A 22,127-nucleotide genomic window follows, 5' to 3' on the forward strand; every position below is an offset into this window, starting at 1 on the left:
ATGTGCGGGGGCACCGGCTAGTTGAGGTAATATGTACATGTGGGTAGAGTTAAAGTGACTATGCATAAATAATTAACAGAGTAGCAGCAGCATAAAAATATGGGGTGTGGGGGGGGGGGGTAGAAGCTAGCTGTTCAGGAGTCTTATGGCTTGGGGGTAGAAGCTGTTGAGAAGCCTTTTGGACCTAGACTTGGTGCTCCGGTACCGCTTGCCGTGTGGTAGCAGAGAGAACAGTCTATGACTAGGGTGGCTGGAGTCTTTGACAATTTTGAGGGCCTTCCTCTGACACCGCCTGGTATAGAGGTCCTGGATGGCAGGAAGCTTGGCCCCAGTGATGTACTGGGCCGTACGCACTACCCTCTGTAATGCCTTGCGGTCAGAGGCTGAGCAGTTGCCATACCAGGCGGTGATGCAACCAGTCAGGATGCTCTCGATGGTGCAGCTGTGGAACTAAATTCAACGTTTTTGCTTACTGTTTCATACACAGTACAGTAGGCTATGACTGAAAATGTTGTTGTGTTGTTTGATGCAAGAAACCTCTTTACAAAATAAAATGCATCATTATTCCCATACCATTATTACACAGAATTTGACAAATTATGCTACCCTCTGCCTATTGGCTACTTAGCTTATTCAAGCCTGTCTCAAAAAACAACACCCCTTTAAGACAAAAAAAAAGCTCTTTACCTGACTGGCTCTTGAAAGATGTCTGGAAATGTACACAAGTTTTGTGCTCTTGTAGGAAGCAGTCACTCCCCTATTGCTGACTACAAATTATCTATAACTGGGCTAATAACTCAGTAACTAGCAAAGGATATGAACAAATGTACAAATGTGCACATGCTCACTACATATAGCTCTCCCTTTGATCTCAAAACAAGCGCATCTACTCATGACCGCTCACGCTGTTATAACAGTCCAGTTCAAAGTAAATGGCACAGATCCATATATTGCAAAGGTCTATTTGCATATAGGCCTACTGCATCTCTGATTGCTTATGGAGCACCCGTACGGGCCTGACTCGTGCCTATCAATGCAATATAATCCTGCTCAGGTGCGTTCTGCCTACAACAAAATCAGTTTTGCATACTAAGTCTTGCATAGTTCGTTTTGTTTTCGGTATGTCGCATTGAAAGTGGCTAATATTGCGTTAATTCGATCACAATTCCCACAGTAAAGCGAAACGTTGATAGTTTTATCTTAAGGGAAAACTCTAGAAAGATGAGTGAAGTTCAATCTCCTGCTTCTCTCCAGGGGCTGATATTTATTCTGCTTGGCAGTCCAGGGGGAGCTGCATGCAGTTTAGAGTGAACATTGGTGATCATTTTTATAATTTATAATGCCATTTAGCAGACGCTTTTATCCAAAGCGACTTACAGTCATGCGTGCATAATTTTTTTTTTTTTTAACATATCATGTCAACTAAGATGTATTTTCCCCCAGTCACTATGACTGATTGGTGTTGCAGTCAGCCAAAACAGTCATAGCAGTGGGAAGGAGTGGTGCTGAGGGTGCTGCATCACCCCCTGAAATCGAAAATTTTAATATATATATATATATATATATTTTTTTTTTTACAAAACTAGTACACTGGGCCTTTACTAGTCCTTTATTAGTGGACCTATATAGCCATCTGTATCACAGGCAAAACATATATTTGTTTGAACATTTATTTTTTTCACAAAAGTAGTGCAGTGGGCATTTACTATTCCTGTATTAGCGGACCAATATAGCAGTCTGTAGCGCAGGCACGTTTTTTTATCATCGCACCTCTCCCTCGACAGAAAATTCTCCGAACATGTTCCTGCGGCTATGAAAACAGTTGGCTCAAAGTTCAATGGTTGTCAGTTTTAATCCCACATGGGGCAGATATATATATTTTTAATCACACTTCTGAAAAGTGACAGCATACCTGTGAGACCGGGTCGCCCTGGGTGGTAGTAGTTGTAGGGTTTTATACAGTACCCAAAACCAAACTGTGAGTTAATTTGACCATTGGAAAAAGAGCTACTGGGTAAATATTGCAATTCGGGTTGGTTGGAATTGAGCCCCTAATCTTAATTTTCAAGGTGTCAATTGCACTTTTCTTCCCAACCCACAACCTGGTCTCAGAGCACTTGGCATTATTATTGATGTAAATCCGATACACTTTCGTCATTTAGCAGACGCTCTTATCCAGAGCCATTTACAGTTAGTGAGTGCATACATTTTTCATACTGGTAGTATGATATGTTACGTTTTGTATGTATTATTTTGTGGATGTCCATCATCCATTTCGTATCATATGTTATGAATTACAATTCGTATGATATGTTATGAATTTGCTAAACGTATGATATGTTACGAATTCCAATTAGCTGTGGCTAATGTTAGCTAGGTGGCTAACGGTAACGTTAGCTAGCTAGCTAACGTTAGCTAGGCTAGGGGTTAGGGTTAAGGTTATGGTTAGGAGTTAAGTTAAAGTGTTAAGGTTAGGGGAAGGGTTAGCTAACATGCTAAGTAGTTGCAAAGTAGCTAAAAAGTAGTAAGTAGTTGAAAAGTTGCTAATTAGCTAAAATGTTAAAGTTGTCCATGATGAGATTATTCTGTTTTATGTAACCATACCAAACATAACATATTAACTTGTGTGTCCCAGATTTACGCTTACTATGTTACCTCTGATAATAATATTATTATTGTAGGCGGCCAGTGCTTGACTTGGGCAGGAGCTCACCTGAGCTGAGTACCCGGCACTTCACATTTTCTACTGCCTGAGCTCCTGTTCCTCTTATAGAATATTAGCTCAAAAGTATTGTGGTGCACCTAAATATAAACAGTACCAGCACCCAAAATGAGTACCGGAACCTATTTCAGTCCAAGTCAAGCACTGTGTAGGCCTCTAGCCCTACATCCTTTATTTTACAGACATTCTTTATCAAGTTATTATACTGAACAAAAATATAAATGCAACATGCAACAATTTCAACGAGTTTACTGAGTTACAGTTAATATAAGGAAATCAGACAATTGAAATAAATGAATTTGGCCCTAATCTATGCATTTCACATGACTGGACAGCGGTGTGGGGGCATAAGCCCACCCACTGGGGAGCCAGGCTCAGCCAATCAGAATGAGTTTTTCCCCACAAAAGGGCTTTATTACAGACAGAAATACTCCTCAGTTTCATCAGCTGTCCGGGTGGCTGGTCTCAGACGATCCCGCAGGTGAAGAAGCCGGATGTGGAGGTCCTGTGCTGATGTGGTTACATGTGGTCTGTGGTTGTGAGGCCGGTTGGACCTACTGCCAAATTCTCTAAAATGACGTTGGAGGCGGCTTATGGTAGAGAAATGAACATTCAATTCTCTGGCAACAGCTTTGGTGGACCTCAAAATTTGAGGGATGTAAAAAAATGTGTGCACAACATTGTTAACAAATAAGCTTTTTGTGCATATGGAACATTTCTGGGATCTTTTATTTCAGCTCATGAAACATGGAACCAACACTTTACATGTTGTGTTTATATTTTTGTTCCCTATACTTTCATAATTGCCAACATAATACAAATCACGAGTAATCCAATGATTGATGAAATGTTAAAGGGAAACTGTTAGCTGCAACAAAATAACAGACCTACCTAAATGTTAGCTTGCTACAACGTGACATTCAGCCTTTTGTGGGACATATGTGGTTTGCTACATCACAGAGGTGTAATATCAAACGTCACGTGCACCCATATCATCTCATGCACGACTGCATAGCCTATAAAACTTATGATTGGGTTTGGGTGACGACTTTCTGTTTTGGAAATCGTTGGTTTTGTCCACAGACCAAAAGCTACGAACTGATTCTGTCCCTCAAAGCCGCTCCAAATGTTGCTGGCTTTTGCCGTAACGTTAGAAGCTTGCAAGCTTCCCATAATGCAATGCAATGCTAGCTGGGGTCTATTCATTACGGAAACCGTTTAAGAACCAAACTGAAGCAAACAGAGCAAAACGAGAGTTTCTATTGGACACATTCAGGTAGAACCCTTCCCGTTTCGTTCCGTTTGCTTCCGTTTAAGAAACGTTTTGCAACCGAACTGGCGTAATGAATACGCCACTGTTTTTTTTTTTTTTTTTTTGCGGAATAGCTAGCCAGAGAGCAGAAAACAACAACAGCAGCGTGAACTAGGCTAAACAACAGGCTAGCTAGCTAAGCTAGTTACATGGATAGCGACAACAGCGACCAGGATTTATCAAACGCAATGCCCTTAGCTATCTTAATTATTTGTCATTTAGCCGGATAATGTGAGTAATGTAATTTTAAGCGAGGACAAAACATATTTGCTGTTGCATATCGCTTTGCATTGACATTACGAACCCTGCTCGAGAGCAAGCTACCTAGCAATCGACGTCTCTCTATGTTTGAATATCTTCCGGTGGCAGCGGCAGCAGCGGTGCCATGAACAGTGGACTCCCAGCTTCAGCTGCTCCGCTCGCGGGTGTCGGAATACCCTGCGTCAAGGTGAAGTTCTGCCGATACTACGCAAAGGATAAGACTTGCTTTTATGGGGACGAGTGTCAGTTTTTGCACGAGGAGCCGTCCATGGCAAGCATGTCCCTTCACGGCGGAGCAAGCCCTGTCCCTTTATCCATGTCTGGAGGAGCCGTGACGGCTGCAGGGTATCCTCTTAGTGCACCCCCGGCCTGCCAGGTTGGGGTACCGAACGTCCCCAAAAAGGGCGACTCTCTGGGGCCTGCAGGCACGGCTCTGGAGGGACAGATGTTAACCAGTGAGTATATTTCGTCTGTTTGTCCCGGTCCGATACGACAGGGCCTAGCACAACCTCATCGGTGGTTGTTACTTTTTGGGCGTGTGAGGGGCTTTGTTAACATTGAGCCCGGGGATTCTTTGAGGCCTCTTTCCCCCCAAAACAACGTGGGCTAAACAACGTTTTTTAAGCTACACAATCAAGCATAACTAATTAAAGTGTCAGAGCACTAAGCTTTTCATCCAGAGTTTGAGCTCCTTCAATAAATGCATTTAGTTAGCAATTTCAGTGTTTTTGTATTTGACAGCTTCAAGACATGAGTGGGCAAATTCAGACAATCATTGGCTAACGTAGCTAGTTAGATGGCTATGGCTAGAAAAGTTAGCCTGCCGAGAAAAAAAAAAAGGTACACGGCACATTAACGTTTGCGCACTTCTTGCATTAGGTAACTTGTTAGTAATGCGTGCATCTAAGTAGCATAGCTAGTTAGCTAATGTTGAATAGTTTTGGAAGCGAGTCTTTCTATGATGCTTGTCTTGATGCATGAGTAGGGTGACTAGCTAGCTTACATGCTAACCAAACATCTGCTGTTGTGAAGTCCATTTACTTAGTAGCTAACTAGTTAGCATCATAACTTGCAAAATAATTCAACCACCACAGCTGTATTTTATATTATTGAACTCTGCACAATGCCACATGTTCGGTTGCAAGGTGGATATTATCATTTGTGCACACAAGTTGGCTAACTGGATAAAGTTGAAGTGTTTACGTCTTCTCAAGAAGCGTGCTGATTGGCTTCTCCTCGGTAATCGCCCAGTCCTGTAAATGAAGACGATCAAATGGCCTCATGGCTAGAACATTAGTTCATAGCCACTTATGTGCATTATATGCATTTAGCTTCACATAGCCATTAAATTGAGACCCCTACCACTCTTTATAATGGAGAAGGTGATCTAGTCTGTATGGCATATATTGTCTGTCTCCATAATGTTTTCCAAACATTGAATATGACGTTTACCAGGACCATCCAGACCCTGTGTAGTAGAAGCAGGTGTCTGATTCTGAACCCATTGTCTCTGTCCTCTACAGTCCCTGGGATGGAGGGCGGGACCCTGAGCGATGCCAATCTGACCAACTCCTACTTCAGCAGCAGCTTCATCGGTGTCAACGGCTTCGGGAGCCCAGCAGAGTCTAAATACTCTATGATGCAGGTATGACCAGCCTCGGAATTCAACTAAACAGTACTGACTCGACAGATGCCTAAATTCTTTTTTGTTTCAAAGCGACTTTGAGATTCTTGTTTGTAATGAGAAGCGCTATATAAAATACATATGATTTATTATTCTACTCTCAAGTGTTCAGGTACCAGCTTTAGATCTACAGGAAGTTAGAAAATACTGGTCAAATACTGAATTATAGTGCTACTTGGCTGATGTGGTAGAGGTGAACTTATTCTTGTATGTTAATCAGAAAGTCTGGTTCAGTACTGGTCTAAAGACAGTGATCTTTGCTATCAGGGATCCTTGGGTCATCCCTTGCCCATTGAAGTTGACATTTAAAATGGTTAAGTTTAGGGTTTTGTAAGGGTTAAGGTTAGGGTTTAGGGTAGGGACGTCCAAGCAGGGTTGGGCCAATATACAGTGGGGAGAATAAGTATTTGATACACTGCCGATTTTGCAGGTTTTCCTACTTACAAAGCATGTAGATGTCTGTAATTTTTATCATAGGTACACTTCAACTGTGAGAGACGGAATCTAAAACAAAAATCCAGAAAATCACATTGTATGATTTTTAAGTAATTAATTTGCATTTTATTGCATGACATAAGTATTTGATCACCTACCAACCAGTAAGAATTCCGGCTCTCACAGACCTGTTAGTTTTTATTTAAGAAGCCCTCCTGTTCTCCACTCATTACCTGTATTAACTGCACCTGTTTGAACTCGTTACCTGTATAAAAGACACCTGTCCACACACTCAATCAAACAGACTCCAACCTCTCCACAATGGCCAAGATCAGAGAGCTGTGTAAGGACATCAGGGATAAAATTGTAGACCTGCACAAGGCTGGGATGGGCTACAGGACAATAGGCAAGCAGCTTGGTGAGAAGACAACAACTGTTGGCGCAATTATTAGAAAATTGAAGAAGTTCAAGATGACGGTCAATCACCCTCGGTCTGGGGCTCCATGCAAGATCTCACCTCATGGGGCATCAATGATCATGAGGAAGGTGAGGGATCAGCCCAGAACTACACGGCAGGCCCTGGTCAATGACCTGAAGAGAGCTGGGACCACAGTCTCAAAGAAAACCATTAGTAACACACTACGCCGTCATGGATTAAAATCCTGCAGCGCACGCAAGGTCCCCCTGTTCAAGCCAGCGCATGTCCAGGCCCGTCTGAAGTTTACCAATGACCATCTGGATGATCCAGAGGAGGAATGGGAGAAGGTCATGTGGTCTGATGAGACAAAAATATAGCTTTTTGGTCTAAACTCCACTCGACGTGTTTGGAGGAAGAAGAAGGATGAGTACAACCCATCCCAACCGTGAAGCATGGAGGTGGAAACATCATTCTTTGGGGATGCTTTTCTGCAAAGGGGACAGGACGACTGCACCGTATTGAGGGGAGGATGGATGGGGCCATGTATCGCGAGATCTTGGCCAACAACCTCCTTCCCTCAGTAAGAGCATTGAAGATGGGTCGTGGCTGGGTCTTCCAGCATGACAACGACCCGAAACACATAGCCAGGGCAACTAAGGAGTGGCTCCGTAAGAAGCATCTCAAGGTCCTGGAGTGGCCTAGCCAGTCTCCAGACCTGAACCCAATAGAACATCTTTGGAGGGAGCTGAAAGTCTGTATTGCCCAGCGACAGCCCCGAAACCTGAAGGATCTGGAGAAGGTCTGTATGGAGGAGTGGGCCAAAATCCCTGCTGCAGTGTGTGCAAATCTGGTCAAGACCTACAGGAAACATATGATCTCTGTACTTGCAAACAAAGGTTTCTGTACCAAATATTAAGTTCTGCTTTTCTGATGTATCAAATACTTATGTCATGCAATAAAATGCAAATTAATTACTTTAAAATCATACAATGTCATTTTCTGGATTTTAGTTTTAGATTCTGTCTCTCACAGTTGAAGTGTACCTATGATAAAAATTACAGACCTCTACATGCTTTGTAAGTAGGAAAACCTGCAAAATCGGCAGTGTATCAAATACTTGTTCTCCCCACTGTATGTGTATATATATATATATATAGTAACTAAGCCTTATTTTTTTCCGCCAAACAACAATGATTTAACGAGAATACAACTAATATTGTAAATAAGCACAAATTGCACAGGCTGGAATTATCTAGTCATTAATGGCATAAAACGATTATATCGGATATCGTGGTATTTGGAGTAGCATATCGTAGATGTCTCCCCAAATATCATGCAACACTAGCCCCAATTATCCCAGATAGCACTGACCTAAAGAAAATCAGATAATTATGTAGGGCTAGGTGCTTGTTTATTTCAATCAAGCGATCATACAGGTTTTAGCAGAATCGCATTAGTGGAAACCAAGACTGTTCTCAGGGAAGACCTGGTTGTAGCTACACTGAACAAAAATAAAGACGCAACATGTAAAGTGTTAGTTTCATGAGCTGAAATAAAAGATCCCAGAAATGTTTCATACGTGCAAAAAGCTTATTTCTCTCATTCTGTGCACATATTTGTTTACATCCCTGTTGGTGAGCATTTCTCCTTTGCCAAGATAATCCACCCACCTGAAAGGTGTGGAATATCAAGAAGCTGATTAAACAGCATGATCATTACACAGGTGTACTTTTTTCTGGGGACAATAAAAGGCCACTCTAAAATGTGCAGTTTTGTCACACAACACAATGCCACGGATGTCTCACGTTTTGAGGGAGCTTGCAATTGGCATGCTGACTGCAGGAATGTCCACCAGAGCTGTTGCCAGAGAATTTAATGTTCATTTCTCTACCATAAGCCACCTCCAATGTCATTTTAGAGAATTTGGCAATACATCCAACCGGCCTCACAACTGCAGATCATGTGTAACCACGCCAGCCCAGGACCTCCACGTCCAGCTTTTTCACCTGCAGGATGGTCTGAGACAAGCCACCTGGACAGCTGATGAAACTGGGTTTACACAACTAGGGCTGTGGTGGTCACAATTTTGTCAGCCGGTGATTGTCACGCAGATAACTGTCGGTCTCACGGTAATTGACCGTTAATTAACAAACACATTTAGTATCTCCTGGCTTCCACGCACAGCCTACAAGCCACTGATGCTGACCTAAATCCATGTAATATAGCCTACACCTTCACAATAAATCCATAATTTATTTTAGACAGGTCTAAAGAAGCATGATATGAAGAAAATGTTGTCTATTTCAGAAGAACAGAATAGCATACTCTGAGTTGTCCTTACAGTGGCTTGCGAAAGTATTCACCCCCCTTGGCATTTTTCCTATTTTGTTGCCTGACAACTTGGAATTAAAATATATATTTTTGGGGTTTGTATCATTTGATTTACACAACATGCCTACCACTTTGAAGATGCAAAATATTTTTTTGTGTGAAACAAGAAATAAGACAAAAAAACAGAACTTGAGCATACATAACTATTCACCCCCCCCCCCCCCCCCCCAAGTCAATACTTTGTAGAGCCACCTTTTGCAGCAATTACAGCTGCAAGTCTCTTGGGGTATGTCTCTATAAGCTTGGCACATCTAGCCACTGGGATTTTTGCCCATTCTTCAAGGCAAAACTGCTCCAGCTCCTTCAGGTTGGATGGGTTCCGCTGGTGTACAGCAATCTTTAAGTCATACCACAGATTCTCAATTGGATTGAGGTCTGGGCTTTGACTAGGCCATTCCAAGACATTTCAATGTTTCCCCTTAAACCACCCAAGTGTTGCTTTAGCAGTACGCTTAGGGTCGTTGTCCTGCTGGAAGGTGAACCCAGTCTCAAATCTCTGGAAGACTGAAACAGGTTTCCCTCAAGAACTTCCCTGTATTTAGCGCCATCCATCATTGCTTCAATTCTGACCAGTTTCCCAGCCCCTGCTGATGAAAAACATCCCCACAGCATGATGCTGCCACCACCATGCTTCACTGTGGGGATGGTGTTCTCGGGGTGATGAGAGGTGTTGGGTTTGCGCCAGACATAGCGTTTTCCTTGATGGCCCAAAAGCTCAATTTTAATCTCATCTGACCAGAGTACCTTCTTCCATATGTTTGGGGAGTCTCCTACATGCCTTTTGGCGAACACCAAACGTGTTTGCTTATTTTTTTCTTTAAGCAATGACTTTTTTCTGGCCACTCGTCTGTGCTTAGTGGTGTTGCAGACTCTGGGGCCTTTCAGAATAGGTGTATATATACTGAGATCATGTGACACTTAGATTGCACACGGGTGGACTTCTATTTAACTAATTATGTGACTTCTGAAGGTAATTGGTTGCAGCAGATCTTATTTAGGGGCTTCATAGCAAAGGGGTGAATACATATGCACGCACCACTTTTCCATAATTTTTTTCACTTCACCAATTTGGACTATTTTGTGTATGTCCATTACATGAAATCCAAATAAAAATCAATTTCAATTACAGGTTGTAATGCAACAAAATAGGAAAAACGCCAAGGGGGATGAGTACTTTTGCAAGGCACTGTATGTTAGGTCCTGATCTGGCTATGCCAAATGGCTGTGGGCTACACTAGTTCATTTAGCAGACAAGATGTGCTTTAAAAAAAAAAAAAAAAAAAAAATTGTAAAGTGGTTATCCCACTGGCTATAGGGTGAATGCACCAATTTGTAAGTCGCTCTGGATAAGAGCGTCTGCTAAATGACGTAAATGTAAATGTAGAATTCCGTGGCATTATTTTATAGTATGAAGAATACAATTGAACAAAGCTGAATGAAATAGAAAGGATATTTTCTCCAAACAATTTGAGGGAGTGCGCACATGTGGCTATTCTGTGTTGAGTGGTTAACAAAGAAATATGTATTCCTATATGCTTAATTTACAGTTAATAATGTAACTTTAGTTGTTGTACAAATATTGGGCTGTATGTTTTGATTTTTAATACATTGTTAGGCTGCATGATGCGACTAGTGATGATTTTGAAAAAAGTCCCTTGAAAGGCATGAGCTTTGCTTTGTTTTTTTTGTGCAGGCTGTACACACTACATCAGTCACTCATTCACAATTTGACAAGCACTTGATAATGCCTAGAATTTCATGGCAGCATCCCCTTTGTGTGGCCGTAATGCACCCTAAAAAAATCCATGACTTTTCTGGCCAGTGGCTGTTGTGCCTTTCTCCCTGAGTGCTGCACGCTCCATCACGTGATCAGGTCTTTCTCACAGGCTACAAGTGAAGACCGACACATCGGGGATGCAACTGCGCGCGTCCTTATCCAATTCCGAGGTGCATATTGAAGATATTGGAAGAACTGTCCACATTTTACTTTTCGTCAGCTGACAAGATGAGTAGGCCTAACAAACAGCAAAAGCACTATCCTGTGTCAATCTACTATCCCCCATAGTACAAAGGTCGACCTATTCTGTGCGAGAAATAATTATTCCAAACATAGTCTGGGACACTTGTGGGATGCGATAGATTCCAAATTAATACAACCACTAGCATCAAAAAACATTTTTGACGCAACAGATCAGAACGTTTAGCTTAAAACGTTGATAAACTATTAGGCTATTTCTTCACATTATAAGCGCAGCAATGCGCACATGGTAGTAGGCTATAAGCGCAAATGTTCCATTAGCGGAAAACACCATTATCAAAAGTGACCGCAAATGCAATTATGCATTATAAAGGTGCGTTTTTATGGTGAAAATGATCTTCCCCAAACTTGAAACTCACGCGCTGCTTATGTATGCCAGTTAGGCAATACACCCCTTGTAAAGCGGATTAATGTGCTTAATTTTAAGAAGTTATTTTGTCACTTTAGTTGTGATATAAACATATAGGCCTATGGGCTAGGCTACATGAGGTGTCTGACTATGATTAGAAAAAGTCGCAAAAAATGGCATTTTCTTATGCTGCGCATCAGTCACAAGTGATAGGCTAATATTGTCACCCATCAGACTATTCTTGATTTAATCTTGTCTTTACATATACTAACTAATATATGTGAGAAATTTGTTTTGATTTAGAATGGACCGTTACCATGCATCTGTATTGAAACAGGGGCAGTAGGAAAAAATAAATGTCTATGCACTTAAATAGCGAATGGAGGACGCTTTTTCCCGTGGTTTATTTTCATGCCAACCAGGTAGGCTATACTCCTGTTGTAAATAAAGCAATGTGCTTAATATTAGGAAAGTTGAGAAATAAAAATAGTAGGTCTAGCCTATAGAAAGCTGATCCTCTTTTTACTAGAGGCCATCACTCTGTTTTCTCGTGAAATTGCATAGCCTGTAGAAATGTAGCGCAACATGAGCTCATGGGCTCTCATTAAGTGTTTGATTTAGATTTTCGAAAACATTTGCATTGATGTCAGAGTGATTAGAGGGACAATGGAGTGCTGAGTACCAGGCAGTTAGCAAGTTTGGTAGGCTACTAATGACCATCAGCAGCATCAGAGCTTGGAGAAGCCTAATTACCATGACTAAACGGTCACGTGGTATTTGACTGCCTTTATGACTCGTGACTGCCGGTGTGGCGGTGATACGGTCACCGCAACAGCCCTTTACACAACCAAATAATTTCTGCACAAACTGTCAGAAACCGTTTCAGGGAAGCTCATCTGCATGCTCGTCGTCCTCAACAGGGTCTTGACCTGACTGCAGTTCGGTGTCGTAACAGACTTCAGTGAGCAAATGCTCACCTTCGATGGCCACTGGCACGCTGGAGAAGTGTCACGGATTCATCCCAGTTTCAGCTGTACCGGGCAGATGTCGTTGTGTGGGCGAGCATTTTGCTGATGTCAACATTGTGAACAGAGTGCCCCATGGTGGGGTTATAGTATGGGCAGGCATAAGCTACGAACACAATTGCATTTTATCGATGGCAATTTGAATGCACAGAGATACCGTTCCGAGATCTTGAAGCCCATTATCGTGCCATTCATCCGCCGCCATTACCATTACCTGTTTCAGCATGATAATGCACGGCCCCATGTCACAAGGATCTGTACACAATTCCTGGAAGCTGAGAATGTCCCAGTTCTTCCATGGCCTGCATACTCAACGGACATGTCACCCGTTGAGCATATTATGAATGCCATTGAAGAGGAGTGGGACAACATTCCATAGGCCAAAATCAACAACCTGATCAACTCTATGCGAAGGAGATGTGTCGTGCTGCATGAGGCAAATGATGGTCACAGCTGATACTAACTGGTTTTCTGATCCACGCCCCTACTTAAAAAAAAAAGGTATCTGTGACCAACAGATGCATATCTGTATTCCCAGTAGTGAAATCCATAGATTAGGGCCTAATGAATTTATTCCAATTGACTGATTTCCTTATATAAACTGAAACTCAGTAAAATCTTAGAAATTGTTGCGTGTTTGTTTTTCAGTGTAAATATCTTCGAGTGGTGTCGGACAATTTTAGCTAACCCTTTTTCCTAACCTTAATTCTCCTAACCTGCTGCGAAAAGTCACTTCTGCTAGTCAAAACCGGCAGATCTGCCCTTTATTAGTGGTAGTATCCACTAATGCGATAGTTGTATTTTATCTACAATTCAACCAGGTGACCAGGTGCATACACCTAAGCTGAATTCCAAGACCATCAGCCAGTGATGCAGATACAGTGGGTTCTAATGGGAATTATTTTGCTGCAGACGGGGGTACCTTTCGAGAACTAAAGGGCTGCGGTCTTTGCTAGGATATGGTAGCTAGGTAACTAAGATACTTTTTTTAAGCATCTGTGTTTTGTTGTTATGTAGAGAATCACCAACAGCAGTAGTTCTCCCAGTCTCCTTGACGATGGTGCCAAGAACTTCAACCACAGCGCTCACGGTAAGAACCCAGTACCTACAGGACACTTAATGGAGTAGCACAGTGGTCCCCAACTCCGGTCGTCAAGTACCCCCAACAGTACAAGCACAGCTGATTCAACTTGTCAACTCATTATCAGGCCCTCAATGAGTTGAAGCAGGTATGTTTGCTGTCGGGGGTTCTCGAGGACCGGAGTTGGGATCCACTGGAGTATCAGATCATTGAAACTAATATCTGTAGAATTATAATTGGAACAACTTCTAACTCTTGGAACACCCATGAAATCACTGGCAGATCTATTCCATGGAACCCTGGCAGTTGGACCAGGTCAGAGTTGTGGGTCGATGGAAAACTCCCCGTGGACAACACAGTCTTCATTCCCTCTCCCTCTATGTCCTCTTCCAGATCCAGGGAATTCCCCCATGTCTTCACTCTTCAGTGACTTTGGTGCTCTGAGCATATCACAAAGGAGAAAGGTGAGAGCACCTCTTCCCTGGTGTGGTCATCAACCAAGGGGAATAGTTTGATATTCATATGTCTATTGAGTTTTAGGGCCTAAGGTGGAAAATTGTCAAACCTAAACCCATGCATTGTGGTCCGTTTGTGTGTTTTCTCTAGATAACATAATCCGGTCACTGATTGTTTTTGTTGTGAACTGTGATGAAGACAAATCCGCTAATAAGGAAAATAAACATTTTATAAAACAAATACAATCTCTGAAGGCAAGAAGAACAATTGAATCAAATCCTAGGGTTATGCATCTCTTATTCTCTCTCTCCAGGGTCCTAACCCTACAGCCAATGAATTCATCCCTAAGGGGGCTCCCCGCATGGCCACTATGGTCCAGTCCAGTGGTCCGGCCTTCCCCTCGCCCCTCTTCCCCCACCTCGGCCTCAGCAGCTCCACCGCCCTAGCACCTGGTGAGCCATCCACTCCAAAAAAAAAACACTTCATTCTCTGACTTAGAACACTTCTAGGCATTGTTCTCCCTTTGCACCATATCATGGATATTCCAGGTTGTCGGGGTGAGTGAGTTTGCAGTGTAAAGGTTCTCTATTGATGTAACCTCCCATTGTTCTCTTGCATAACCAAGTGAATTGACTCCATACAATGGAGATGCTCTAGAAAAAACAGCAGACAATGTATTATTCAGGTAAATCCCCGACATTATGAATTCTGCCTTGGTTAGTCAGAACAATGTATGGAGGTGCTCCAATGAACTCTGTTTAACACACCCTCTCTGGTATCCCCCATACAGGGATGTCTCTCTCTGCGGGATCCTCCCCCCTCCACTCCCCCAAAATCACACCCCAAACCTCACCCGCCCCTCGCCGGCGTAGCCACACCCCCAACCCCAACAACCCTAACCCAGCCAACTACATGGTGCCCACCAGTGTGTCTGACCAGGGGGCCCACATCATCCAGAAGGAGACGGTGGGGGGGACAACATATTTTTACACTGATAACACCCCCGCTCCCATGGCCGGGATGGTACGTTCCATTTAGTCTGCCCTTACTGACAGCATGAAAATACATTACGTCATCCTCATCTGTAGACTTGTTAGTTTTAATTTCTCCATAAATGGGAAGTGCAGTCGTTAAATGTGTGTGGTTTCTGTGCAGGTGTTTCCTACCTACCACATCTACCCCCCCACTGCTCCCCACGTTGCCTACATGCAGCCCAAAGCCAACGCCCCGTCCTTCTTCATGGCTGATGAACTCCGACAGGTACGCCCTCGCTCTCTCTCTTCCCCCTAACTGATTCTTTCCGTCTGAAACGCCTACTCTCTGTTCCCATTTCTGTCCCCTCTCTTTCTTTCATTCTCTTTTTCGCCCTGTCTCCATATTTCTCTCTCTCTGCGCCTCTGTTCTGACTGGCTTTGTTCTAATCCTCCAATCTCTCTCCATGCTGTGATGTCAGTGTTGATCTCTGATGTCATTTCCTGTGGTTCCCTCTAGGAGCTGATAAACAGACATCTGATCACCATGGCTCAGATCGACCAGTCAGAGAACACAGGTAAGGCATCCCTTCCCTGATTGGCCCAACCGAGGTGGGGGGGGGACTGTTATTGGCGTTGTGGTCATTGTGTGATGGCATGGCCTATCACAGTTGACTGAAAGTGAGACTGAATGTTCTATGATCCTGAATCGTGTCTGTCTTTAGGATTCCACTAATAGTCACACTGTGGTTGGTTCATAGAACATTCTCAAGTTGTTCAGCTGTAGCTCCTGTAGCTCACTTGGTAGAGCATGGCGCTTGCAACGCCAGGGTTGTGGGTTCGTTTCCCACGGGGGGCCAGTATGAAAATGTATGCACTCACTAACTTCAAGTCGCTCTGGATAAGAGCGTCTGCTAAATGACTAAAATGTAAAACTTGTAACTTAAGATGAGTGCCAACTGATGTAGTTGATTTTGGCGCTGTTTGTGTGCTGGTGTATGTAGATGTGTTGTAATGACGTGTATCCCTGTCCCCTCTGTCCCAGGTGTTCCATCTGAGGTGGACAGCTACCACAGCCTGTTTCCCCTGGAGCCTGTCCCCCCTCCCAATCGCCTGCAGAAGACCAGCAACTTCAGCTACATCACTTCCTGCTACAAGGCCGTCAACAGCAAGGACGACCTGCCATACTGCCTGAGGAGGTTACATGGTGAGGCGCTCGTATGCCAGAAGATGAACACACACACGTTATCCTTCCTGCCATTGAGATTTTAAATGATCTTATATTTGGTATGGAATGTATTTTCTTTCAGCCTACTTGAGTGGTCATGTTCTCTGAATGTCTTTGCTGTGTGTGTGTCCAGGTTTCAGGCTAGTGAACACCAAGTGTATGATGCTGGTGGACATGTGGAAGAAGATCCAGCACTCCAACTCTGTTACCCTGAGGGAGGTCTTCACCACCAAGGCCTTTGGAGACCACTGTGAGTCGTGTGTGTGTGTGGGGGGGGTCTCTGTGTCCCCCATGTTGTATGTGTGTTTGTGTATACATGTGGGATTGTTTACATTGGTGTTTGTGTGAGTGTGTTTGACCCATAATAAACCCCCATGATAACCTCCTGTGGGGCTGTGTGTGTGTGTGGGGCTGTGTGTGTGTGTGGGGCTGTGTGTGTGTGTGTGTGGGGCTGTGTGTGTGTGGGGCTGTGTGTGTGTACATTTACATTTAACATGTACATTTAAGTCATTTAGCAGACGCTCTTATCCAGAGCGACTTACAAATTGGTGCATTCAACTTAGGATAGCCAGTGGGACAACCACCACTGGGGGAGGGGGGGTGTAGAAGGATTACTGTTAGACTATTCCAGGTATTGTGTACATTATTTTATTTTTTTTGTGTTTGACCCATAATAAACCCCCATGATAACCTCCTGTTTCTCTCAGCGTTGGTGTTCTCCTATGACTTCCATGCGGGGGCAGAGACCATGTTCAGCAGGCACTTCAACGACCCTGCGGCCGACTCCTACTTCACCAAGAGGAAGTGGGGTGAGTCTTCCCAACACACTCCCCCATACTGACCCCAACACACTCCCCCATACTGTGGGGAGCTGTGTGTGTGTGTGTGTGGGGCTGTGTGTGTGTGTGTGGGGCTGTGTGTGTGTGGGGCTGTGTGTGTGTGGGGCTGTGTGTGTGTGTGTGGGGCTGTGTGTGTGGGGGTGGGGCTGTGTGTGTGGGGCTGGGTGGGTGGGGCTGTGTGTGTGGGGCTGGGTGGGTGGGGCTGTGTGTGTGTGGGTGGAGCTGTGTGTGTGGGGCTGGGTGGGTGGGGCTGTGTGTGTGTGGGTGGGGCTGTGTGTGTGTGGGTGGGTGGGTGGGTGGGGTTGTGTTTGTGTGGGGCTGTGTGTGGGTAGGTGGGGCTGTGTGTGGGTGGGTGGGGCTGTGTGTGGGTGGGTGGGGCTGTGTGTGGGTGCGTGGGGCTGTGTGTGTGTGTGTGTGTGGGGCTGTGTGTGTGTGGGGCTGTGTGGGGCTGTGTGTGGGTGGGTGGGGCTGTGTGTGTGGGTGGGTGGGGCTGTGTGTGTGGGTGGGTGGGGCTGTGTGTGTGTGTGGGGCTGTGTGTGTGTGTGTGTGTGGGGCTGTGTGTGTGTGTGGGGCTGTGTGTGTGTGTGTGTTGGGGGCTGTGTGTGTGTGTGTGGGGGGCTGTGTGTGTGTGTGGGGCTGTGTGTGTGTGTGTGTGTGTGTGGGGCTGTGTGTGTGTGTGCGTCAATTAACTTCAGGTTGGAAAGTGGAAGCTCTAGAAAGAGGCCCGAGTTCCTGAGTTGGAATTCCGAGTTCGATGACCGTTCAAAATGATTTTCCCAGTCGGAGCTAGTTATTTAAAAAAATCTATTCCCAGTTGTCTTGAATGCACTGAAGACTGAGATTTCCGAGTTATTTTGAATGCTGCATCAAATGGCAACGGAAGGCAGGTTTTGTCAGCGCGTCACACACCACTTTGCAATGAGCATGCATTTTGAAATCATACTCTTAATTGTTTGAAACCTGAATGTTTTAATACATATTATGAGGTATGTCTTACCTTGCTTCAAAGTAGCCTATTAGATCTCCTCTATTCCTAACGGATATTTTCATCTCACATGAAACCGCTCGCATGTACAGTGCCCTTTTGACAACAGTTTTCCCGCTAATTGCATTATGGAAGGAACATCCGCGCGTAGCCTACTGCCTTGTGTGCATTGCTGCGCTTAAACTATTATTTCTTCATATTATATCAACATTTTTAAGCTAAACGTTCTGATCCGTTACATCGGACTGCTTGCTTTTTTAAATGTAGCCGAGGCCTACTGGTTGGATGAATTTGGGATCTATCGTCCCAGTGTCTGTTTTAGAATAGGCTAGTTCTTTCTCGACAAGCTGACCAATAGAATAGGTAGCCTAAACTTTTCTACTATAGTAGATTGACATAGGCTCGTGATTTTGCTGTTCGTTAGTAATCTTGTTGGCTGAGGAAAAGTACATGTGGACAGTTATTCTAACATGTTCAAAGTGCACATCAGAATTCGTTGCATCCTCGACGTGCATGTTCTGTTAATATGAATTACCATATTCTAAATGTGATTTCTGTCATTCTGAGCACCGTGGGTGGACAACTTAATCAGGTTACGCACCCAATGCATATGGTACATTTCTCAAATGTCCAGTAAATTTAAAATGTTGCCAGTCAAATGTCTGGCGCCACATTTTCCTAAAGGAAACCAGTGAGGTTGCCAGTGCTGATTGTTTCTGTGTGAGTGTGGTAGAGGGGTGTGTGTGCGTGTGGTGCCAGCACTGACAGTTGCTGGTCTGTGTGACGGTAGGGGTGTGTGTTGCGTGGTTGCGGGTGTGTTCAAGCTGTAGTCAGGGGAAGCTGTGGCTGAAAGTGATCCTGAGACCGGTGCTATAGCTACCAGCCAGGCCCAACTAACTGCTATAGGAGGAACACAGCCAGAGGAAGTAGAACCTCTCTGGCCTCACTGACCTCATGGCAACAGGTGTTTTAGTGTCATTACTACTCTTACACAGCAACACCTCTCTGTGGCCTCACAGCAACAATACGGGTCACACTAATAGTTCTGCTACTCTATATCGCACTACAGCAACACCTCTCTGTGGCCTCACAGCAACAATACGGGTCACACTAATAGTTCTGCTACTCTATATCGCACTACAGCAACACCTCTCTCAAGTGTTCAACAAGTGGGTGTTTGTGCAAGGATGCGTCTGACATTTGCAAGGAAGTTGATACCATTTATTTTCTTAAACCCTTTATTTGGAAAGCCTCAATGTAGGGTGTCCACCCACTCTGCCCAGAGTTGGTGAAAATGGGCTTTGGTAATGAAATGGCACTTCTTATGTTATTAAATACATTTTACCAAGACAAAGGGGATGTAGCTCAGTTGGTAGAGCATGGCGTTTGCAACGCCAGGGTTGTGGGTTCGATAAAATAATGTATGCGCTAACTGTAAGTCGCTCTGGATAAGAGTGTCTGCTAAATGACTAAAATGTAAATGTAAATATGATTCTTCATGTTCTGAATTGTTCAGTGGGGAATTTCTCTAACATATCAACATTATATCAAAAAAGTCGGATTTCGTAACCTAATACGTCCGATAATAAGCACCGGTGCCGCTTTCTCGCAGCGACTTTTGAGGATTTTACATGTTGTGGTGGTCATCTGCAAAGTAGTTTTTGCAGTTCACAAAAAGCGAAATGAACATGAACTGAATTAAATGTAAAATGCTTTGAAAATAAAAAGCTTGCGTTATACTCAGTGCCCCGTTGACATGCTTGTTTTTGTGAGAAATCTAAGAAAAATAACAAGAATTTTGAATTAATATGAAAAGTGCAAACTGACATTTGAAAATACTAGCTACATGCCATGTCTCAATCAATATGTCTTACCTCTAATTTGTTTTTATGTCCTCCGGATTGGAGAAGAAAGATGAGTTCAACTGTGAGCCTGTCAGATAGTCTTAATTCTCACACAGCATCCAGCCTAGCTGACGCAATGCTATTTTCCAGATTTTTGACCACTTTTTTTCCTCTGGCCTCCATTGATTTAGTCACCCTAATTCTGGCCATCCTACAAGGGTAAAAACTCCAATAACTTTTTAACAGATTAGGATAGAGACATGGGGTTTGAACCGTTGGTTTTCTTAGGAGTATCTACACACATTATTTTACCCATTGGTCAAAAGATGCGTTTTTGATTGGACACCCTACTCAGTGTTTCGTCTGTGTTTTCCTTTCGTGTGTGTCCTGTTCCCCCCCCTGTAGGGCAGCACGAGCCCCCTCCACCACGGCAGCACGCAGGTCTACTTCCTGAGTCTCTGATCTGGGCCTACATCGTCCAGCTGAGCTCAGCCCTCAGAACCATCCACACTGCTGGTCTGGCCTGTAGGGTCATGGACCCCAGCAAGATCCTCATCACCGGCAAGACCAGGTACACACACCTCGCAGACACACACACACTCACACACATTGCTGACCAAGGTTATGGATCCCAGCAAGATCCATATTCTCTGAAACCAGTTAGACACACCATATTTTGAATGTGATGCAGTGTGGTCAGAGAAACTGAGAACTGTCTATTTTTCATGCAACTTAGAACCAGTCACAGTTGCTGTCTCTGGTTTAGTCCTGAATTCCCACCATTTTTGCATTGCTTGATTGTGGACAGGTTCCTTGCTAGAGAACTGTGCAGAAACCAATGTGTCTGTAAGCCCCCTGATGTTTATGTTGTAGCGCTGATACAGTGCCTTGGAAAAGTATTCATCCCCCTTGGTGATTTTCCTATTTTGTTGCATTACAACCTGTAATTTAAATGGATTTTTATGTGGGTTTCATGTAATGGACAACATTTTCCAAATTGGTGAAGTGAAATGAAAAAAATAACTTATTTCAAAAAAAGTAATAATGGAAAAGTGGTGCGTGGATATGTATTCACCCCCTTTGCTATGAAGCCCCTAAATAAGATCTGGTGCAACCAATTACCTTCAGAAGTCACATAATTAGTTAGATTGCACACAGGTGGACTTTATTTAAGTGTCACATGATCTCAGTATATATACACCTGTTCTGAAAGGCCCCAGAGTCTGCAACACCACTAAGCAAGGGGCACCACCAAGCAAGCGGCACCATGAAGACCAAGGAGCTCTCCAAACAGGTCAGGGACAAAGTTGTGGAGAAGTACAGATCAGGGTTGTGTTATAAAAAAATATCCAAAACTTTGAACATCCCACGGAGCACCATTTAAATCCATTATTAAAAAATGGAAAGAATATGGCACCACAAGAAACCTGCCAAGAGAGGGCCGCCCACCAAAACTCACAGACCAGGCAAGGAGGGCATTAATCAGAGGGGCAACAAAGAGACCAAAGATAACCCTGAAGGAGCTGCAAAGCTCCACAGCAGAGATTGGAGTATCTGTCCATAGGACCACTTTAAGCCGTACACTCCACAGAGCTGGGCTTTACGGAAGAGTGGCCAGAAAAAAGCCATTGCTTAAAGAAAAGAATAAGCAAACACGTTTTGTGTTTGCCAAAAGACATGTGGGAGACTCCCCAAACATATGGAAGAAGGTACTCTGGTCAGATGAGATTAAAATTGAGCTTTTTGGACATCAAGAAAAACGCTATGTCTGGCGCAAACCCAACACCTCTCATCACCCCGAGAACACCATCCCCACAGTGAAGCGTGGTGGTGGCAGTATCATGCTGTGGGGATGTTTTTCATCGGCAGGGACTGGGAAACTGGTCTGAATTGAAGGAATGATGGCGCTAAATACAGGGAAATTCTTGAGGGAAACCTGTTTCAGTCTTCCAGAGATTTGAGGCTGGGACGGAGGTTCACCTGCCAGCAGGATAATGAACCTAAGCATACTGCTAAAGCAACACTCGAGTGGTTTAAGGGAAAATATTTAAATGTCTTGGAATGGCCTAGTCAAAGCCCAAACCTCAA

General features: G+C 43.9%; 1 protein-coding gene across 2 annotated transcripts in view; it reads left to right on the plus strand.

The window, feature by feature from the left end:
• Positions 1-4,155: 4,155 nt before the first annotated feature.
• The window catches only part of LOC311100119 (PAN2-PAN3 deadenylation complex subunit pan3-like), a 29,459-nt gene continuing 11,487 nt past the window's right edge, over positions 4,156-22,127 (plus strand). Inside the window, exons 1-12 of one of the 2 annotated variants that reach the window (XM_084140886.1) lie at positions 4,156-4,750; positions 5,819-5,940; positions 13,653-13,725; positions 13,999-14,180; positions 14,486-14,624; positions 14,963-15,195; positions 15,328-15,432; positions 15,664-15,721; positions 16,189-16,350; positions 16,505-16,621; positions 17,079-17,180; positions 20,445-20,610. In XM_084140886.1, coding sequence (XP_083997012.1) covers positions 4,420-4,750; positions 5,819-5,940; positions 13,653-13,725; positions 13,999-14,180; positions 14,486-14,624; positions 14,963-15,195; positions 15,328-15,432; positions 15,664-15,721; positions 16,189-16,350; positions 16,505-16,621; positions 17,079-17,180; positions 20,445-20,610 — 1,790 coding nt within the window. In that variant the 5' untranslated portion in view covers positions 4,156-4,419. The remainder of the gene's footprint in view (positions 4,751-5,818; positions 5,941-13,652; positions 13,726-13,998; positions 14,181-14,485; positions 14,625-14,962; positions 15,196-15,327; positions 15,433-15,663; positions 15,722-16,188; positions 16,351-16,504; positions 16,622-17,078; positions 17,181-20,444; positions 20,611-22,127) is intronic. The other variant, XM_084140887.1, reaches the window with a different exon arrangement.

This window comes from Coregonus lavaretus (genome assembly GCF_964263955.1).
Source record: "Coregonus lavaretus genome assembly, chromosome: 2".
NCBI classification, from domain to species: domain Eukaryota; kingdom Metazoa; phylum Chordata; class Actinopteri; order Salmoniformes; family Salmonidae; genus Coregonus; species Coregonus lavaretus.